Source organism: Scardinius erythrophthalmus, assembly GCF_964197995.2.
Source record: "Scardinius erythrophthalmus genome assembly, chromosome: 24".
NCBI lineage: Eukaryota > Metazoa > Chordata > Actinopteri > Cypriniformes > Leuciscidae > Scardinius > Scardinius erythrophthalmus.
Window position 1 is genome coordinate 6508293 of NC_138244.1, and position 23181 is coordinate 6531473.

The 23181-nt window shown below is 39.0% G+C and overlaps 1 protein-coding gene across 1 annotated transcript; it reads left to right on the forward strand.

Moving 5' to 3' along the window:
- Positions 1 to 1581: 1581 nt before the first annotated feature.
- LOC308684245 (von Willebrand factor A domain-containing protein 5A-like) lies at positions 1582 to 20650 on the forward strand (the record flags this gene model as incomplete). Its single annotated transcript, XM_081355361.1, has 24 exons — positions 1582 to 1621; positions 3864 to 4066; positions 4148 to 4370; positions 4446 to 4612; positions 4689 to 4803; positions 4879 to 5054; positions 6343 to 6435; positions 6535 to 6675; positions 7674 to 7753; positions 7830 to 7944; positions 8030 to 8188; positions 8283 to 8386; positions 8480 to 8697; positions 9572 to 9595; positions 9805 to 9828; positions 14080 to 14103; positions 14313 to 14336; positions 14842 to 14851; positions 14916 to 14986; positions 15930 to 15983; positions 19022 to 19066; positions 19800 to 19918; positions 19996 to 20119; positions 20243 to 20650. The coding sequence occupies 24 exons, from the start codon at positions 1582 to 1584 to the stop codon at positions 20320 to 20322; spliced, it is 2433 nt and encodes an 810-aa protein (XP_081211487.1). The 3' UTR covers positions 20323 to 20650.
- Positions 20651 to 23181: the final 2531 nt, after the last annotated feature.

The following is a 23181-nucleotide window of genomic DNA, read 5'->3' on the forward strand; positions in this document are numbered from 1 at the left end:
AATGAGCGAGAGATGGAGAGGAGGAGCGCTAGAGTAAAACCCTGCCCTCTGTTCAATATTCCTTTTCACTGGGAAATACGTCACAGCACTGGAGAAAAGTCGTTTGCAACTTCCGGTTCACGCGGACTTTAATAACGGTCTTCTCACAAAAATGTGCCTTTTCTCTGCACTGGTTGCTGCATTTGACAATGAAGAAATCTGAAAATTAATTAACTAAGCACATTACCAAGCGGACTTAATTTAATATGGTTATAGTAATTATTTAATACAAATCATCAATTTGGAAAACCAAACCTTTGTATCTTACTGCGGTCTCAAAATGTCTACGATGTTACATTTTTAAATATATTTATATAAATCTACACAACCATATTTACTCACCAGTTGGAATCGCAACTGGTATCGTTTGTTCGTTACTGCTGGCTGCTGCCGCCGCCGCCGTGCCGTTCATCACAAACTGCCGGTCGGAGGAAAATGGCAAAGGCGGGAACAGAAAAATAGGGGCGGGGCGACACGTGTCGCTCCGCCCAAAAGTGTCGCCCCGCCCCATCGTCCAGAGTGCACTCTGGGGTTACTCGCCTACGCTAGTTTCTAGACGTAATTCTATAGTTGTAACTTGAAGTGGTAGAAACATATTGTAATTGTTAAAATTTTCTAAGGATCAGTAATTTCCCCTAAAAATGATCGGGCAGACCAAACTGTAAGTCGTAGAGACTTGAAACTTTGAGGGATGGTAGCCTACTCACATCGTCTACTCTACAATGTCACCAAGGCTCGCCCCAATCGACCTGATGGTGGCGCTACAAAGATCAAAAGTATGTAATGGCTCAACATAACTCCTAAATTGTTTGCTGTAGGCTTAAGTGTCTTATATCGTTGGAATCCTTGGCTCAAGACGAACAAAATTATTTGATCGTCACCCTGGCGAATTTTTTTGGGGATTTTGGATTTTTCCAAAAAAAAAAAAAAAAAAAAAAAACAGTGCTCAAACAGCAACATATACACTAATCTAAAATTAGTGAAATGATAACCACCCATTAAACCATATATGTCCTTAGTAAATTGCCTGTTTTTGGCTGTAAATGCTCTTTTCCATCATTAGGTGGTACAGGCTTGCTAAATAAATAAATAAAAATTACCAGAAAAAAAAAAAACGTTTAAATGTGTCATTTTGGTGATAAAAGATGAGTTTTAAGGGATAAAATTATTGACTACAAAAAAAAATATTTTTAGTTTTAACGGCAGGGGGAAAATCCCCTAACTGAAGGACAACGCATGGAAGCTGCTGAGGGGCACGGCGTTACTGAATTTAATCTAATCAATATTCATAAGCCAAACTTGCCCCTCAGTTTAACCGGTCAGTGCGCTTTTGGACACAGCGTAATTAATATTCATGATCCATAAGTTCAACATCTACTAGTTCTGACTCATTCAGCAGTGGTGATATCATATAGCGCCCTCGGATAATCTCACCACTTCCCTAAACATTTAGCCGCATTAGAAACCACTGATCAAAATCACTGATTTACTCACTAAATAGTTTCACTTTCGATTTGAAGTAAACTGTCATTTCGTCTAAAAATGATGAACTGCGGTCTTGTGTCTGAGAAAAATGAGCCAGGTATGAATTCACCAGTTTACTGTTTCCTTACTTAAAACGTTTTTAATATGTAGCAACATATAGCTAGCCTAGGCTAACTTAGGAGAGCTGTAGTGGTTTTCATACATGGAATTTGTCGCGTGGGCTTTACCTCAGTATTACTATAGGCTATAGCCTATATAATGAAGATAGATTTTAACCGAAATCTTGTTCAAGGTGTCACGTCACATTCACATTTTTTTTTTCTTTTTTGGAAATATACATTTTTGCTCCTCATTAACTCCTCCCGAGAGCTTGACGAAATTGCCATCGCGATCCGGTCCCGGATGAAGGGACAGAGAATGAATAAATAAAATCAACAATTATGCCTCTGAAGAGCATCTCAGTGGAGGTTCGTGTTCAGGATCATGTCTCCACAGTCTCCTCCACTCTGCTCTGCTGTATGTGAATGAGGAAGAGCGCCCCCTGGAGGCCTTGTTCGTGTTCCCTCTGCCCGCTGATGCTGCTGTCTGCCACTTCAGTGCCAAGATCGGAGAGCAGGAGATTGTGGCAGAGGTGCAAGACAGAGAAACCGTGAGTCCAAATATAAGTCTACTGGACATTCATTTGCATATTTTTTGCAGTTTTTAGCGACACACAGCTGGTTGTCTAGATGTAGGACATTGGCTAAATATAAAAAATAACTAAAAAGTTTATTACCTGTATCATGGATTTTCAATAAATATTGAGATTGTTTTATCGCCCAGCCTTACACCTGATGGGCAAACGTCCCCGACTTGCTTTGAAAGAGTCTAGATATCAGAATATCATAGAGACGTGCTGTGAATTTCTTCACAGCACATACAGAAATGCAGTATGGAGGCTGGTCTCACCAGAATTGCGATAAAATAAATAATATTAAGTTTGTTTTCAGTCTCTTTGATGTGTGTAAGTGGGATTGCATGGGAATTAGCTGCTTTTATATATGTATATACATATATATATATATATATATATATGTATACATATATATGTGTGTGTGTGTGTGTGTGTGTATATATATATCAGTTAAAAGGTTTATATATTTTTTAAATGTGTGTGTTTTATGGTAAGGATGGTGCCTCAAATCACACGGATGTCATGTGATTAATTTGCTTAAAATTTGTGGGGGGGTTTTGTGCATGTGTTTAATGATGGTGTTCTTTTCTCCTATAAGCATACCTGTCCATTTAACCACTATCACAATCATCGGACTCACTTTACAAACTCGCTGTCCCATCGCTGTGAAAAATCACTGTCTGTCACTCTCGACCACTACTACAAACCGACAAAGTTTCATTTTTGATAGCTGTTGTTTTTGTCTGGTTAAACTAATAGGCTAATTCAATAAATATGTTTGCAGTGATATTCCTACATGTGGTTATTGCAAAATCTCTGGTCAACAGTAGATGACGTCTAATTAACGTCTAATATGTTCAGATTTGATGGCAGTTTCTTGGAAGAGGGCAGAAACCTCCACTTCGCGTGCGGAAGACAATTAGGAAAAGTTATTAAAGATACAATTAAAAGTTTATCTGTAATGATCACCCCTGATGTAAGATTCAGCCATATATTTATAAACTGCTGTTTAGAAAATGCGTTAGGCATAAAAATCTCAGCGTCACGTCGCTTCTGCAGTTAATTAATATTCATGAGCCAAACCTGCGCCTCAGTTTAAACAGCAGGAGCTTTGATCTCAGCGCAGAGTTTAACGGTCTTCTGACTCCGACTGACACGACTTCCCGTTTCAACGACGTCCAGAAATCATCTTGCGCTAGAAACACTTATTTACTCATTAATTGAGTCTTCTGTGAATATTTAAGGCACATTTAAAAGGTGTATTTTCGGTTTTTGATTTTCACTTTCGCTCACTTTTAAAGTAGGTCATCTTGTCAGTTCCTCTAACGTGTGAGAATGATGAACTGCGGTCTTGTGACTGAGAAAAATGAGCCGGGTATGAATTCACCTGTTTACTTTTACTGTTTCCGAATGTATTTATGTTTTAATATGTGGGAGAGCTGGAGTGTTTTTCAAACAGGGGAGTTTGTTGCGAAGTCTTTATCTCAGTATTATTTTATAGTGAAGGTAACGTTAGTTCACAAATGCCATGTTCTTCTTAAATTCAATTCAGATTTTTTTTATTTTATTATATATCCAATCTACATCTTGTGTTTATGCTAATATAGAGAGTCTAGACGTTTTGTGATGTGATGTTGTTCTTGTTCTGTTGGTTTGTGTGACTCAGTGCCACTGAAGAGCATCTCAGTGGAGGTTCGTGTTCAGGATCATGTCTCCACAGTCTCCTCCACTCTGCTGTATGTGAATGAGGAAGAGCGCCCCCTGGAGGCCTTGTTCGTGTTCCCTCTGCCCGCTGATGCTGCTGTCTGCCACTTCAGTGCCAAGATCGGAGAGCAGGAGATTGTGGCAGAGGTGCAAGACAGAGAAACCGTGAGTCCAAATACAAACCAGCAGGATGCCGATTTGCTTATATTTTTACTGTGCACTACGTAATATAATTGTGTCTTGCAGGCGAGGGATCAGTATGATGACGCTGTGAGTTCGGGTCAGCAGGCGTTTCTGCTGGAAGAGAGTGCAGAGAGTCCTGATGTGTTCAGACTGAGTGTCGGGTGTCTGTCGCCGGGTCAGAACGCTGCCGTCACCATCATCTACGTCACCGAGCTCGATGTGCAGGCCGACCACTCGCTGCGCTTCTGTCTGCCGGCTGTACTCAACCCCCGATACACACCAGCAGGTACAGCAGCTGCTACACACACTTTATTAGCGGAGAGAAGCTGATTCTAACACACTCTCTCTGTGTGTGTGTCAGGTTCAGTAGCTGGTATAGTCTCAGAGATTTTATCAGGATGTGGAGCTGCTCCTTACACGCTGACTCTCAGTGTCCATGTGAGCTCTCCAAAGCCCATCTCCAAACTAGAGTCCAACTGCACTCTGGATCCTCTAGTGTTCCTCCGCTCGGATCACACTCAGGCTACGGTACTGTGTGTGTCTTCATGTGTTTATCTGGATGTGTGAGCACAGCAGTGTTATGCATGTGTTTTTATGTGTGTAGGTGAATCTGAGTCCTGGTCACATGTTTGATAAGGACGTTGAGCTGTTTCTGTACTATCAGGATACCCATCAGCCCTCTGCTATAGTGGAGGCAGGAGTGGCCACTGCTCCATCAGGTCGGACCTGCAGATCACTGGCATTATGGGATTGAGTGATCAAGGTTTCACTGACTCTCTCTCTCTCTATTTCAGGCTCTCTGATGAGGGACCCAGTGGTCATGATAAGTTTGTACCCAGAATTTCCAGAGGAAGTGATGTCATCACTGGCAACACAAGGAGAGTTTATTTTCGTGATAGACAGATCAGGCAGTATGGGTGAAGAGATGCATCGTGGGAAAGGAGCACAGATGCGCATAGAAAGCGCAAAGGCAAGATTTAAGATAAAAAAATCATGCTTTTTAAGTGGATTTTTACACATTCATAAATTGTGTGCATATTGATAACATTGCAACACTTTTTTGCATTGCAGCCGCTTTCTATTAGCACCCTAGCGGCAGCAAAATGTATTTTGCTTCCAGGGTAGTCTAGCAACTCTCCGTTGACTTTCGAGCTGCAAAAACCTAAATTGGGTCAGGCCAATCACGTCGTGTATAGAGTAGGCGGGGCGGGCTTAACATAATGACGACAGAGTTGCGACGGTTCCCTGCTACTTGAAAACAAAGAATGGCTGATGCTGGAGAACAGTCTTTCGAATCGGCTTTGGCTGCGACTCTGGAGAACTTGGAGTTAAGTTTTTCTTTGAGAAAAGAGCAAAGAACGGCACTGAAGTCATTCTTAAAAAAGGAAGATGTGTTCGTAGTTTTGCCGGCCAGATTAAAAAATTGAAACTATCAACTAGCTCTTGTTGGGAAAACGCTCTGGTTGGTTGAAGCGCTGTCCTATTGCGTGCAGAGGGAATTTGAAAGACAGCCGTTTATCCCGCCCCTCGGATTGAGCCGTGTCTATGGTGAGTTGCCAGACCTAACATCTTGATGTAGGTCTGGCTTGCCAGGCTAGCTTTCTCCCCTTGTTGAACTGAAAGACTGACACGCTTTCTCTCTTTAGTCGGTCAGCATATCCTCGTTTAGATGTACGATCATTAGATGTTCCCGTACATTCAGTTCATTCATGAACAGATTGTCTCTTGTTCAGACTCGAATCACTAACTCTCATTCAGTAAAGGGATTTATTCGTTCATTAGGTCGAATGATCCTTCACAACCCACTCGAATGCTATTGCCTATAGTCACACGGTTCAAAATAGAGTTCACTATTTTAAAAAAAGAGTGTACAAGAAATAACAGTCAGTGTATGAAAGTGAACAAGAACGATTTGTTAAAAAAGCACTGATTTGTTAAATTTTCAGACTTTTTTTGGAAGAATTTTATAACATTTGAAAACATAAAAAAAAAAAAAGGAAAACCAAAATTCATGTTTTTCCAAAAACTGCTCATTGTGATTTACGCTCATTCTGATGGAGCGCATCACAAATAGAGTCAGTTTTGATGTCATGTTGAGTAAATCATGACTTCTGTCATGAATGTGTGGTTTGCCCTTGTCTCTTTATTTTGTGTTTTGTTCAGCACTTTGGTCAGCCATGTTTGCTGGTTTTAAATGTGCTATATAAATAAATACAATCTTGAAACTTGAAATACCAGTCCATGTCTCTCTACTATAGGACACTCTGCTGTTACTGTTGAAGAGTCTGCCCATGGGATGCTACTTCAATATCTATGGATTTGGCTCTCGTTTTGAGTCCTTCTTCCCGTTAGTAACTAGATCTTCATTTATAGATATTCAGATATTCAATTTTGAAATCTGTCAGAGGAGATTAGATGTTAAATGTGTTTGTGTGTTTCACTGCAGTCAGAGTGTCGAGTACAGTCAGGACACAATGGATCAGGCTCTGAAGAGAGTGAAGGAAATGCGAGCAGACCTGGGCGGCACAGAGATTTTACAGCCTCTAAAACACATCTACAGTCAGCCCTGTAAGCCTGACCATCCCAGACAGGTACGACAACACCTCAACATGCATCTGAACAACACACTGACAGACATGTGAAAGTATCAACTAGGCTAAAAAAATATAAATTCTGCCATTATTTTCTCACCCTCATGTCGTTCCAAACCCATAAGACTTTTGTTCATCTTCAAAACACAACTGAAGATATTTTTTATGAAGTCTGAGAGGTTTCTGTTCCTCCATTTAAAGACCATTCACCCAATACTTTGATGCTTCAAAAAGTTCATAAAACGCAAGTGAACGTAATCCTTCAAAAGATGAACTTATAAACACTGATAAACACACTCTAAAAGTGAACATGTGCAGTTGTTTCTTTAAGGAGGTATTTCTACCTGATTATACCTACAAATTCAAATTTTGTTGTTGTAAGCTACTTCAATCAGTTTGATGTAAAATAAAACAAGGGAATGCTGTTTTAACTTAATTGAGTTACACTGACCCACCAACATACAATTTCCAATAAAGCTCAGGATGGACACAGTCGGCACATGCTCACCTGCTCCTTGGCGAATTTTGCCTCAATGAAAAATTGTGATTTGGGATTGTTAAACAAATTATTATTAATTATTAATTATTAATGCAAATTATCTTGCATTAAAGTGAAACCGACAATTGACCGTGCTACTCTTCACCACAATGGTAACCACAACATTCAATAACAGAAACTCCTCTAAATGTCATCTTTCCCTTTACTGAAAAACATAAAATAACACTTAATCCCTAACTGATGGCAAAGGCTCTACGGTCTACTTAGGTTCACGATGATAAAGGCAGCCCTGGGCCGTGGATCTGTAGTTGATGTTCAATGATGTTCATGCATGACGTGCCAGAACAAACCTCATTGGTTATCGTGTATTAAGCACACACCTTTAAATCTCTGTGTTTACCAAGTTTAGATGTGAAAAGCCTAAATTGAATCTGTTTATAATATCCAGCAATCGTGTCTCTTCAGAAGTATCCCTTTAAGATGTTTTTTCTCTCTTCAGCTGTTCATCTTCACTGATGGAGAGGTGGGAAACACTAAAGAGGTGCTGGACCTGGTGAAACGTCATGTTCACTCTCACAGGTAAAGGTCTGCTGGGTTTGATCTTCCCATCATTCATCTCTTCATCACTTACAGTAACAGAGTTTATTGTCTTCAGGTGTTTCTCATTCGGGATTGGTGAGGGTGCAAGTACCGCCCTCATCACAGGAATGGCCAGGGAAGGATCTGGTCACGCTCAGTTCATCACAGGCACCGACCGCATGCAGCCCAAAGTAAAGCTCTCCACTGGATTTCACAGGCACAAATGTTTCCTAGTCAAATGTCTCAATGGTTTCTCTTTCTCTTAAACTATATCAGGTGATGCAGTCCCTGAGGTTTGCGCTGCAGCCCCCTGTGTTTAATATCTCTGTGGATTGGAGCCTTCCAGATGGCATTACTGTTGACACACTGTCTCAACCCATCAAAGTGCTCTTCCAGGGTCAAAGGGCACTCATTTACACCCAACTTAAAGGAGAGGTAGGATGATATAGCATGTGTTTCTTTAATGAGAATAAGAGACCAGTGTCTCTCATTTGTTTAGATGATAAAAAAATCTGCCCTTCTTTTATAGAGTTCAGGAGGTTTTGAGGGAAAAGTGACGGTCAAATACAGGCTTAAAGATCAACCAGTAACAAACCAGCTCCACTTCTGCCTCAAACCAACTGAGGAAACTGGGTAACACACACAAACACGCAGAAACACATTGAATTGGACTGAAATTCACTCTTTGCTTTTCAAATCCAACAAATTTCCTTCATGTTTTTGCAGGTTGGCTGTCCATCGGCTGGCGGCTCGGACCCGGATCCGTTTTCTGGAGCAGGAGGAGAGGTCATGTGGTGCAGATGTTGAGGGCATCAGGAGAAAGATAGTGGAGCTCAGTGTTCAGGCAGGAGTGAGCAGTGTTCATACAGCCTTCATTGCTGTTAATAAAGACAGCAGACAGACTGTGAAAGGACCCCTGCTGCAGAGAAGAGTGCAGACACACGGTTAGTGCGAGGATTGTGAACTTGTGAGGATGTTTGTGTCTGTTCATATTATCATTACAAAAATAATGTTCTTGTTACATATTTTACATTTGGTTTGTTCAAGTAATCGAAATCAAATGCTGTTTCAGGGTCACAGCAATGAAATGTATGGCCAATACTGTGTCAAGTTAAACTAGTGTTTGTAAACTAAGTTTTCCGACAGATGTTTAGTGCTCTGATTGCATGTGTAAAAGTGACTTGACTATTTACTGTAGTACATTTGATGTGTTAATCTCATTTGGATGTAAAAACAAATGTTTTTATACATACAGAAAGTCCCAGGATGCCAGTGGCTTTTGCATGGCAAGCAGCAATCATATTTTTTTCAGAAAATGTTCAAATCCAGTTAAACTTATAATTTCAAAATAGTTCATTGCCAAGTAACAGTTTACATTTTGTATGTATAACTCATGATGATGTCAAATTAATTAGTTTTTAGGGATGGAATATGGAGGCGTGTTAGGTAAGATAAATAATATATACATTCACCAAAGTAGAGTTAATATTAGGCAATTATATCACAACCTTTATTATGTACACCTCAGACAAATACAGAGGTCTGAACATTGGGGACGGCCCTGTCCATATGACCTCATCAGGTTGCATGTGTAGGAAGTCTAGTTACCATATTGGAAACAAAAACATTAGTTTGGCTTTTTTAATGTAAAAATGTCTCAACTTGTATCGAACAAATATCGAAAATGGCAGCTTTTTAAATGACAAGCTCCACTCACATTTTTCAAGTTAAAATTATGATTTCAACATAGTTCTTTGTCACTTAACAGACATGTGGTGTGTGCAACTCATTTTAATGTGAAATTAATTTGTGTTTTAGGCATGGCTTTAGGAGGCTTTATTGGTAAGATAATTAATATATAGACTCTTCTTTTCAGTCTCATATCAGTGCTGTTTTAAACCTCTGATTGTGTCTGTATGGATGTGTGTGTTTCACTGACAGCAAGTATTCAATATGTTTTACTTGATGATTTCAGAATAGTTCATTGTCAGGTAACAGTTTACATTTAATATCTACAACTCATGATGATGTAAAATTAATTTGTGTTTTAGGCATGGATTTTGGAGGCTTTAAAGGTAAGTAAACTCTTCTTTTCAGTCTCATATCAGTGCTGTTTTAAAGCTCTGATTGTGTCTGTATGGATGTGTGTGTTTTGTGTGTCCCTGACAGCAAGGATTTCATATGCTTTTCTTGTCATTTCACAGTTTAATACATTTGAGTAGTTGAGTTGACCTCATTAAGATATAAAATGTTCAGTGTTAGGGAGGATGTGGTCAGTGGTTCTTTTCAGTCTGTAGGTGTTTCTTGAGCTTACAAGAATGTGTTTGTCGTATTTGCTAAGACAAACTTCCCAACATAACATCAATTCAGAACAATTCAGTAACGTTCACTGGAAATGACAGAGTGCCAAAAATGGCTCTTGTACCTGTTTTTATGGGTTCATCGACAAACAAAACAATACAAAGGGTTATTGCAAGATTGTTTTGGGCCAGAAATATCCATATCAGTCCATCTCTATTCCAGAAGCTTTTCTTGTTTGTTAGTTCTTTTGGATGTGTCTGTTCTTGGCTGTTTCTCCAGATCTGAATCTGTTTTGACTTTTGGTCCCCCCAATACAATTGCACATTGACTTATTTAGTTTTCTTTCCTTAAAAGATTCTGAAAGTGTGGAGACGTACGATAATGTTTATGGATCGCCTCCAGAAGAGGGTAAATGAATCAAACATTAACACTGAAGGGCCTTTCACATGACCTGTGTCAGGTATTGACACTGTGATGCACAACTTCATTTATCCAGATTTGCACAGGATCTGTCTCTCTCTTCTTTTAATAACAGTATAATAGTATGTCATGTCTAAACATAGTCAATCATTGAGTGTATGAGCAGAATGGGTGTAAAACAACCAACAAGGATAAAGAGGCAGGAAACATACAAGAATAACTAAAACAAGAACAATATGTATAGATCAGAAACAGGATGATGCTTGTTGTTTTTCCCAGTTTTATTAATTTATATAAATTGTATTATTATTTCCCATTTCAGATAGGATTTTAGTTGAACAAGTTTTTCAAGAATGCACAAATTACATTAATTGTCATAACAACATAATACGTATTAACTAATAGTTTGATATTTGTAAATCTCATTAACTAATAATTACAAATTGTAAACAAACAAACGTGCTCACGCGTTACAATTTCCGATTTGTGTAATAGCGTCATTAATACAAATGTGGAAATACGGATGATGTATATATGTATCATTTATGTATGTATTACATTGCCAACATAGGGGGGAAACAAAATATTAACATAAAAAAGTACAAAATATTAAAGGCAAAGTTAACAAGAAAGTGAAAATATTCATACTTGTTCCAAACCAGGAGGACCTTCTTCTGAGGAACACAAAAGATGTTAAGCAGAATATTAGGCATTGGCAGCCTCAGTTTCCATTTGAAGAGTTCAGATGCAAAAACCTCTAAATGCCATCTGAAATTTTCTTCTAGAATGATCATTTTTATCAAGCTCGTATAATTTAATTTCAATAATTTCACTTAAATGGCGATTAATAGGTAATTTTCATTGCCATTTAAGTGAAATTACTGAACTTAAATATACGAGCTTGATAAAAATGATCATTCTAGGAGGAAATTTCAGATGGCATTTAGAGGTTTTTGCATCTGAACTCTTCATTTACAACCATTGTATGAAAAATATGAAAGCAAATGATGACAAAGGATGCTGATGACTGTTCAATGAACATTCTGCAAAACATTTTTGTGTTCACAGAAGAAAGTCTGAAAAAGACAGATTGTTTTAAATTTATATAAAAATAAAAAAATATAACTTTTAGATAAAGGTTTGAATTTTTTTATTCAAACTGCAATTGGTAGTGTAATTGAATCAGTGTATCTTTCGTTCAGTCGTTTTTTGATTTAATATTTAAAGTAGAAAATTAGAAAAGAGTTTTATAAACAATATTTCTAAAACTTTTTTCGTTCTGAGGTAGCAAATTGAATAAACAGCTTGAATATTCGACTTCTGGTCAAGTCAAGTCGCCTTCATTTATATAGTGCTTTTAACAATGGTTGCAAAGTGTGATGCTGCGGCGGAGACAAGGAGAAAGCGGGATCCAAATGCAGTGTAATTTATTAAATAGACTCTACAAACATATATTCCGGGAACATGACTCGGGACAGGACAACCAGGAACAGCACTCAACAATGAAACAAGAACTCACAAAGACTGAACCAGAGCCCGTCTACGGAGAGCCTGCCCACTCCCTATTAAGCTCTATTGTACCGAATTTTGGTTGTAGTTCCACCAGAGTTCCACTGGGGGCGATCGCCATGAGTGCAAAATGAATGGGAGTCAATGGGGCTAGACAGCTAAATTTGTCTCTTTCACCCGATTGCCGTTGAGAAATCTCAGATCTGATTGTAGATTTTGCAAGTTCAACATGGGTTATAGGTCGAAAGTTGAATGAACGCGTACTTATGTCCTTTTGATTTCTTACAGGTTGAGTTGTTGTTGCCCATAACACGCTAGCATTCTGCTAATGAACGCTGATTGGTCAGTGAAGGACTGATTACGACCAGAGATACCGCTTGATGGCATCGTGTCATCCGCAGCGGGACCAGAAACAAACAAAACAAAAACTCTTCTAGCACGTGTGTTTACCTGTGTCAGCTGTGTTGTCGATGCCTCGAGTGAAAAGAAAGTGCAGAGCGCGAACGCACCAGAGTGAGTGAAGGATTGCCGTAAAGCAGTATCTCTGGTCTTACATGTGTATGACGTTATTGACACTTTAAAAGACTTTTAAAATCAAATAAGTGACTCAAAAAAATCTAACACCCAGCAGTGTGTAATTTATTTGCATCTCCTTTCGAATACAACATTCAAATTACTAGACAAAAAATTATATCCTGAGAAAAGTGGATTTTTATTGGTATAGCGCCATAGACCTCCATTCATTCTGCACTCGTCCTGTGAGCGCCCTCATGTGGAATCAGAGAGGAACTGCAACCAGTTCAGAAGCCGGAAGTTTACTGAGAGTGAAACTTCTCGCCATATTAGACATTCTCTGACTGAACTCAAACACAGGGCTTAAATACAAGGACAAACAAGCTAAACAAGATAACAAGGGAGCGTGGTCAATCTGAAACACCTGGGGAGACTAATCAACATAATGGGGAACAGATGAACACGGGACATGACAGAGGAACACAGACCTGAATCATTACACAAAGCAGCTTTTGCATAGATAATAGGAAATTACTGTAACAGATTGTTTATAAGCTTTACAACAGCTCTTGGATAAAGTTCTACACGTCCGCATCATGTTGTTTTCTTTCTTTTTCAAAGGCATGACATTTTGTAGTCATTTTGAATGTACACAAATAAAAATATACATTTTACTGTTTTGAATGACAGAGTATAAAACGATAAAGTATTAAGTTATTTCCCCAGCTGAGGAACAAATCCAAGTGATGGCGCCGGCGCATCGCGCTTTAACAACATCGGTTCACTTCTGGCATTAACTTGACATCGCAGCCTGTTCATTATTAAATTATTATTAATTTCTGTTCATTATTAAACTTTGGACCGAACGAAAGATGCGCGAACCCAACTTTGCGGTATAGTTTCAATTTTGATTCAAATAAATTTGTTTTAGGCTTGGCGTTTAAAATAGGCTAAAAGTTGTTTGTAATAAAGTGTACAATGGGCTATTTTTATAGGCTACAATGTATTTGTTCTGACTTTGGTTTCTCTGCCTGTAGTCGCACAACTTGCTTCGGCATGGGTCAAATCCCAGTCTCCAACCCCCCCCACCAAATCCAGTTAAACTTATAATTTCAAAATAGTTCATTGCCAAGTAACAGTTTACATTTTGTACAACTCATGATGATGTCAAATGAATTAGTTTTTAGGGATGGAATATGGAGGCGTGTTAGGTAAGATAAATAATATATACATTCACCAAAGTAGAGTTAATATTAGGCAATTATATCACAAACTTTATTATATACACCGCAGACAAATACAGAGGTCTGAACATTGGGGACGGCCCTGTCCATATGACCTCATCAGGTTGCATGTGTAGGAAGTCTAGTTACCATATTGGAAACAAAAACATTAGTTTGGCTTTTTTAATGTAAAAATGTCTCAACTTGTATCGAACAAATATCGAAAATGGCAGCTTTTTAAATGACAAGCTCCACTCACATTTTTCAAGTTAAAATTATGATTTCAACATAGTTCTTTGTCACTTAACAGACATGTGGTGTGTGCAACTCATTTTAATGTGAAATTAATTTGTGTTCTAGGCATGGCTTTAGGAGACTTTATTGGTAAGATAATTAATATATAGACTCTTCTTTTCAGTCTCATATCAGTGATGTTTTAAACCTCTGATTGTGTCTGTATGGATGTGTGTGTTTCACTGACAGCAAGTATTCAATATGTTTTACTTGATGATTTCAGAATAGTTCATTGTCAGGTAACAGTTTACATTTAATATCTACAACTCATGATGATGTAAAATTAATTTGTGTTTTAGGCATGGATTTTGGAGGCTTTAAAGGTAAGTAAACTCTTCTTTTCAGTCTCATATCAGTGCTGTTTTAAAGCTCTGATTTTGTCTGTATGGTTGTGTGTGTTTTGTGTGTCCCTGACAGCAAGGATTTCATATGCTTTTCTTGTCATTTCACAGTTTAATACATTTGAGTAGTTGAGTTGACCTCATTAAGATATAAAATGTTCAGTGTTAGGGAGGATGTGGTCAGTGGTTCTTTTCAGTCTGTAGGTGTTTCTTGAGCTTACAAGAATGTGTTTGTCGTATTTGCTAAGACAAACTTCCCAACATAACATCAATTCAGAACAATTCAGTAACGTTCACTGGAAATGACAGAGTGCTAAAAATGGCACTTGTACCTGTTTTTATGGGTTCATCGACAAACAAAACAATACAAAGGGTTATTGAAAGATTGTTTTGGGCCAGAAATATCCATATCAGTCCACCTCTATTCCAGAAGCTTTTCTTGTTTGTTAGTTCTTTTGGATGTGTCTGTTCTTGGCTGTTTCTCCAGATCTGAATCTGTTCTGACTTTTGGTCCCCCCCCCCCCCCCCCCCCCCAATACAATTGCACATTGACTTATTTAGTTTTCTTTCCTTAAAAGATTCTGAAAGTGTGGAGACGTACGATGATGTTTATGGATCGCCTTCAGAAGAGGGTAAATGAATCAAACATTAACACTGAAGGGCCTTTCACATGACCTGTGTCAGGTATTGACACTGTGATGCACAACTTCATTTATCTAGATTTGCACAGGATCTGTCTCTCTCTTCTTTTAATAACAGTATAATAGTATGTCATGTCTAAACATAGTCAATCATTGAGTGTATGAGCAGAATGGGTGTAAAACAACCAACAAGGATAAAGAGGCAGGAAACATACAAGAATAACTAAAACAAGAACAATATGTATAGATCAGAAACAGGATGATGCTTGTTGTTTTTCCCAGTTTTATTAATTTATATAAATTGTATTATTATTTCCCATTAGATAGGATTTTAGTTGAACAAGTTTTTCAAGAATGCACAAATTACATTAATTGTCATAACAACATAATACGTATTAACTAATAGTTTGATATTTGTAAATCTCATTAACTAATAATTACAAATTGTAAACAAACAAACAAAAAAAAATCGGAGTAATTTACGTACTACGGAGAGCCCCTGAGGGGACCTTTGCAAAAAATAATAATAATACGGACTTTCGCGTGCTCACGCGTTACAATTTCCGATTTGCGTAATAGCGTCATTAATACAAATGTGGAAATACGGATGATGTATATATGTATCATTTATGTATGTATTACATTGCCAACATAGGGGGGAAACAAAATATTAACATAAAAAAGTACAAAATATTAAAGGCATAGTTAACAAGAAAGTGAAAATATTCACACTTGTTCCAAACCAGGAGGACCTTCTTCTGAGGAACACAAAAGATGTTAAGCAGAATATTAGGCATTGGCTTTTCTTGTTTGTTAGTTCTTTTGGATGTGTCTGTTCTTGGCTGTTTCTCCAGATCTGAATCTGTTCTGACTTTTGGTTCCCCCCCCCCAATACAATTGCACATTGACTTATTTAGTTTTCTTTCCTTAAAAGATTCTGAAAGTGTGGAGACGGACGATGATGATTATGGATCTTCTTCAGAAGAGGGTAAATAAATCAAACATTAACACTGAAGGGCCTTTCACATGACCTGTGTCAGGTATTGACACTGTGATGCACAACTTCATTTATCCAGATTTGCACAGGATCTGTCTCTCTCTTCTTTTAATAACAGTATAATAGTATGTCATGTCTAAACATAGTCAATCATTGAGTGTATGAGCAGAATGGGTGTAAAACAACCAACAAGGATAAAGAGGCAGGAAACATACAAGAATAACTAAAACAAGAACAATATGTATAGATCAGAAACATGATGATGCTTGTTGTTTTTCCCAGTTTTATTAATTTATATAAATTGTATTATTATTTCCAATTTCTGATAGGATTTTAGTTTAACAAGTTTTCAAGAATGCACAACATACATTAATTGTCATAACAACAAATACGAATTAACTAATTGTTTGATATTTGTAAATCTCATTAACAAATAATTACAAATTGTAAACAAATAAAATGTCACTTAATTATTTAAAACGGTTAATGCATGTGATTTAAAAACCTCAAATAAGTGAATTTCAGGCTATTACTTTGCCGATCCTCATAATAATTGCTCATTGACTTATTTACATTTATTCATTTAGCAGACGCTTTTATCCAAAGCGACTTACAAATGAGAACAATAGAAGCAGTTAAACTAACAATAGGACAACAACAATATGCAATTGCTATGACCCCTCACAGTTTAATCTAACACAGTACATGTATTTTTATAGAATAGAAGAGAAAGTGTTAGTATTAATGGATCAAGAGAGCCTGCTAAGAGAGCATTACAATAGTCTAGTCTGGATAGAACAAGAGCTTGGACAAGGAGTTGTGTAGCTCTGATAGAAAGGGCCTGATCCTCCTAATGTTGTATAAGGCAAATCTGCAGGACCGGGCAACTCTAACAATGTGGTCTGTGAAGTTCAATTGATCATCAATCACAACTCCAAGGTTCCTGGCTGACCTTGATGGAGTTATGGATGATGAACCTAGATGATTGGAGAAGTTGTGATGAGGTGTTGGGTTGGCCGGGACCACAAGCGGGTTTAGTGGATAGTGGTGGTCCTTCATCCAGCAAGAAATGTCTGTCAGACAGGCCGAGATGCAAGCAGTTACCGTCGGATCCTCTGGCTGGAATGAGAGGTTGAGTTGTGTGTGTCGTCAGCATAACAGTGATAGGAAAAATCATGTTTCTGAATCACACATCCTAGTGACGACATGTAGATGGAGAAGAGAAGTGGTCCAAGCACTGAGCCCTGAGGTATGCCCGTTGCTAGATGTTGGGACTTAAGGGGGTGGTGTGGCGCAATGGATAAGACACATGCCTTTGGTGTGAGAGACCCGGGTTCGAATCCACTGTGAGACACCAATGTGTCCCTGAGCAAGACACTTAACCCCTAGTTGCTCCAGAGGCGTGCGACCTCTGACATATATAGCAATTGTAAGTCGCTTTGGATAAAAGCGTCAGCTAAATGAATAAATGTAAATGTAAATGTAAGCCCTATTTGGACGGGATTAGTTTAACATGGAGAGGTGGGGTAAAGTAATTATAGCCAGAGCTTCTCAGTGATTTAAGTCCCGTCCGAATGTGCCATTTTAGTAATCATTACGGACATTGTCAGTAAAGATTACGGCGAATTTTACCCTCTGTAAAAAGATCCAGAAAAATTACCTCAGGTAATACTAATCCCGTGCGAATAGACCCACTGTAATTTTATGTTACGACCCGGCTCAAAGTCATAACATAAAGAGGACAATTCACAATATGGGTTTCAATAGGGAAAATATAGGTTTATTTAAAGTTAAACAAATAATGTCTAGGGTCAAAACATAAGGTAATAATAGTAAATATCAATACAACCTCATATCAATAAACTGTTGGAAATGGGGTTTGTAGAGTCGTGGAAATCATATGGGAACACAAAAGCTCAATAACCCACTCTTCAAACAAAGACACCAAACAAAAATTTGAGAAAACTAGACAAAATCCAGGAGCTCCTTAAATAGTTGCCACAGGTGCAGCTGGTTTTCATTAGGGCAACCCCGCCCATCAAGGAGGAGTCGGTCCTAGAATTCTCACAAAAGAAACTGAAATTAAAGAACAGGGGCTGGGCTGTAACATATGTACGTAAATATTCTATCATTTCCTGTTTTAAAGTAGTTTTCTGCGTTTAAGCACTAGTTAGCGGCACAAAACTTCTTTTAGCGTTAGGTAAGTGGCTATTACCAACATAATCCAATCTGAATTTAATTAATACATTGTTCGACTTAACTGTTCGCGCACATGATATCAGGAAGCAACGTAATACGCACATGACGACAGGAAGGTGACAGCGGTGCATAAATCGAGTTACCCCTCCTCTTCTGGTAGTTTTACTGAGAAATATTATCCCATGCGAATTGGCAATTATTATTACAGACGTGTGTGGTAAAATTACATTACTCCATCTACCCTTGTAAAACTAATCCCGTCTGAATAGGGCTTTAGACACCTCACCCCTCCACGACACCCTAAACATTTCACATTTTCATGCCATATTACATTACCACACTTACCGAGAATTGGTTAAGAGGATGTGGGGGTGATTTCAGACTGAAAAATCATGAGATGTTGAGTTAAGATATAAAATGTACAGTTTTTTGTTGTTTTCATGGCATATTAGATAATGTTTACATTTATTATTGATTTACAAGCCTCACTAAACCACAACAACATCTTAAAACTGGAGCAAGACACTGAAAAACCACTGAACTACAGGTGTTGAGTTAAGATATAAAATGTACAGTTTTTTTGTTTTAGGGAGGATGTGGTCAGTGGTTCTTTTTAATCTGTGTGGGTTTCTTACACCTGCAAGAATGTGTTTGTGGTATTTTCTGAGACAATTGTCACAACATAAAGCAAGATTGTTTTGGTCCTTATCAATCCATCCTGAAGCTTTGTTCCAAAGCTTTTCTTGTTTGTTAGTTCTTTTGGATGTGTCTGTTCTTGGCTGTTTCTCCATATCTGAATCTGTTCTGACATTTGGTTTCTCTGCCTGTAGCTGCACAAACTGGTCAGTCATGGACCTTTGGAAGTTCATCATCAGGTAAATGCACCTCAAAGTAATAGTTATCTCAAAGACTGAAGGTGAAACATTTGATAAAATGATTGTTCTTTTCATTTACATTTACATTTAATCATTTAGCAGACGCTTTTTCCCAAAGCAACTTATAAATGAGGAGAGCAGTAGAAGCAATTAAACTAACAATATTCCAACAATATGCAAGTGCTGTGACCATTCCCAGTTTAGTCTAATGCAGTACACATAATTTTTTATAGATATAGAATTGATAAGAAAGTGTTAGTATTAATGGGTCAAATGTTGCCGAAAAAGATGCGCCTTCAGTCAGTTCTTAAAAACGGCAGACAGACTCAGCAGCTCCGATTAAGTTAGGCAGGTCATTCCACCAGCAGGGAACAGTCCAGGTGAAGGTCCATGAAAGTGATTTTGTGCCTCTTTGAGATGGCACCACGAGACGACGTTCACTTGCAGTGAATAATAATTTCAGATTGCAATAAACATACTGCTTCGAATATGTGTGTTTTGCATTCAACCTTTTGATCAGGGCAGAAAATCTGTGACTTAATTATATCAAATTTTGATCCTACAGAATTGAAATTTAAAAGCCCTTATAATGAATTCCAGTTGGTTTACCTGTCCTTACCTGTGTGTGTGTGTGTGTGTGTGTGTGTGTGTGTGTGTGTGTGTGTGTGTGTGTGTGTGTGTGTGTGTGTGTGTGTGTGTGTGTGTGTGTGTGTGTGTGTGTGTTCAACTGCAGACCCGTTACTCCAGCTGGTTTCTATCCAAAAGGCGTCAGGCTGCTGGGATCTGGACGCCACACTGGCTGATGCATTTGGGAAGACGGAGGATGAGCTGACCAATCAGAAGCCAGCACAGGTGAGAGATGTGATGAATAATAAGACAGCGGTGATTGTGTCCAGTAACAAATGCAGTGTATGATGGTTTGTGCACAGGTGGAGGGGTCAGTATGGGCCACTCTCCTGGCTCTGATCTGGTTATACGGCTGTAAAATAGACCAGCGGGTCGAGTGGCAGTTTGTGGCCATGAAGGCAGTGTCATGGATCGGCTCTCAGAAAGGTGAGATCTCCATTCCAGACCACATTCACTCAGTCAGCGTTCATCAAGACACGCTTGAGCAAATATCTTCAGTTCTTTGACACACACACTGATGATTTGAGTGTGTTTGTGTCTGTGTTTCAGTGGGCGATCTGTCTCAGTGTGTGTGTGTGGGTAATGTCCTGCTCGGATGTCAGGTGACCAAAGAGACTCTGGGAATCTGAAGACATCTGTGTTTCTACTTCCTGTGCCGTCAGAAGACAAAAGAACGGTTACAGTTTCATTTACTGTTTCTGTTAGTGTTTCATTAGAATTTAGTTCTTTATTAGCTTAAATCAACAGCATATTTTTATATTAAATATTTTAAAACTCTCATGATAATCTTTTTGCTGTTTTGAAATTTTAAATAATTTTAATCAGATTAATCAATCACTGAGGATACTTTTACACAGCAACAGAATCCTGTTTAGGTGCTAAAATGATTATGTTCACACAAACATGTTAATGTTGAATTATGGCAGCAAAGACTACTATTAAAGTAATAAAATATTTAAATAATCTTTGTCATTCTTTTTCATGCAATGAAAGTAAAAACCCACCATAAAATAGTCCATTCAGCTTCTTCTGAAGCCATATAATACCTTACTAGGTTTGAATTCCTACATGAAGTCCCTTCATTTTAACATGCATTTCATTTAGACAAAATTAAAATTGGCTACAACAATTTTTGATATAATCAGGCCTAGTCAATAATGAAAAATATTTGACATCTTTGTCTTGCCATCTATAATAGGTTTTACTATGTAAGCTTTAAAGGAGTACAGCTTTGTGAGTACAAATTTAATATCATGTTCTCTCCATTCCTCAATGGTTCGTGAGCGAGCAGCATCTGGTGGTTTCATCACAATGAGGTACAAAGTCACAAGGCACTTCCTTTTTAAATTTCAGATTTCCTTTTTAATGGCTAGATGGACACCCAGAATTAAATAAATTGAGCTCTGACATCAGGACGGTCGAGACGAGAACCTCTGATTTCCAGACAGCTGTGGCAGGAACCTGAGACATGACGGGAAGCCTGAAGACCAGGGCATCTCAGGCACCGGTGGAGGAGTTCTTGCATTTGAACCTCTGAGACAAGAACATGACAAGAACTTCTAGGACCATACAGCCATGACGGGGACCCCTGGTCCTGGACAGACAGGATAGGGAGCTTGAAACAGAAACAGAGAGACATAAACATCTGGGAACTTCTGGGACAGGGTAGAACAGACAGAAACCTCTGAGACTGGATGGTGATAACTAGGAGCTTGGATACCGTTGTGGCTGAGATGGTCTTGAGTGCTGACTTTGTGGCAAGAACAGGAATCTCTGGGGCAGCCATGACTGGGAGCACTCGGGCAGAGACAGACGGGTCTGGGCTGTCATATATATATATATATATCAGTCATATCAGGAACGTTATTAGTGGAAAGGGAGCGCTGTCATCGGAGAGGTACAGGCACAGACTGCTGGCATTCAGAGGACTGTGGTAGGAACCTCAGAAATGAATGGCCATGATGGAAACCTCTTGGACTCAGGATGGTGCAAACCAAAACAATCAAAAGAAGTATGTACAAATATACAATATGTACAAATCCCTCTGGAAGCAGTGCCGCCAGACGCAAATACTGCTTCCTCAAGCCACGGCGCTACACAAGGTTTGCTCGCCCCGCAAGACACAAAGGCGAGAGGAGGGATGATGCGTCTCCCATTGCAGCCAGCAAGAACGTCAACTGGAGTGGCCTTATGTGACGACCTGAAAAAAGAACAGATTTAACTTGGCAAATTCTTCCTATGAGATAATAAATAATTCTCTAGCTGATCTTAAGTTCGCTACCTTAAACCAGTTGTGAGACAGGATCAGCCCCAGACTAAGTCGCCGTCTTGGCTTCTCCTTTAGCAGAGCCCTGAGGAGGCGACAGCATTCTGTGCAGGAAGACGTCTGATTATTACCTCAAACTTTACATCATGTTTTGTATGACTGTGAATTATTGATTCTAGATCTCACCTGTTGACAGGCTGGGTCTGGACCAACGCTTCTGTTTCAGCAGCATCAGGTCATAGTCACTAGGGAAATGTCCACACAACATCACGAACATCAGAATCCCCAGTGACCATGCCGTCGCCTGCCTGCCGTAGTACTTCCCTCTGAGATGGTACTCGGGAGGACAGTACGCTGCTGTGCCTGAGGAAAGAGGTTATGTCTGATGTGTACGTTTGCATTATCTCGTAACTCATCACTGGAGTTAAAGTGCCAAACTGCAGCTTTGAGCGACAATACATACCACGGTATGACCTGTACGCCGAACTCCTCAAAATGTCCCCACACCCGAAGTCAATCAGCTTGACTTCAGACGTCTCGCTGTTGATCAGGAGATTGTCCAGTTTGATGTCACGGTGGAGAACTCTGCGATGGCAGCACGTGTTGGCAGCGTGAGCCGCCTGCCTCATGATGTGCCGGACCTTCTCTTCATCGAGTCTTCCACCGTGACGCCTCATGAACTGGACCAGATCCTCACAGGGAGAGGGACATTCGAGGACCATGACGAAGTGGTCAGGGCGATCCTGCCAGTCCAGCAGCCGGATGATCTCTGGCACACTGGGACCTTTACTGGCCAGGATGGTGAGGGCGATCTCTTTAGGAAGAGGCTTTGGATGATCAGGCTAGAAGAATTTTGCAAATAAAGATTTAGCTCAGTCTTGGACCAGTTTGTTAATTGAATAAACAATCAAATATTTGTCTGTGATAAATGTTAATGTGAGATGTTTTATAGTGTGCAGCGTACTTACAATGAATAAACATTCAGTGTCTTTCGCCTTTGTGACGTATTTCACGGCCACCTGATGAACAAACAAACAATTAATTTGTGTGTGGAAGCCATAAAATACACTAAGAGGGCTTAGAGTGATTTATCAGAAGATAATTCGCTAACTAGATCATGTTTCATTTATTTTTATTTACTTTGAGATCATCCTCCAGACGTCTCCCTTCGTACACCACACCAAAACCACCTTTCCCCAGCTGATCACCAAGAGTGTAGTGA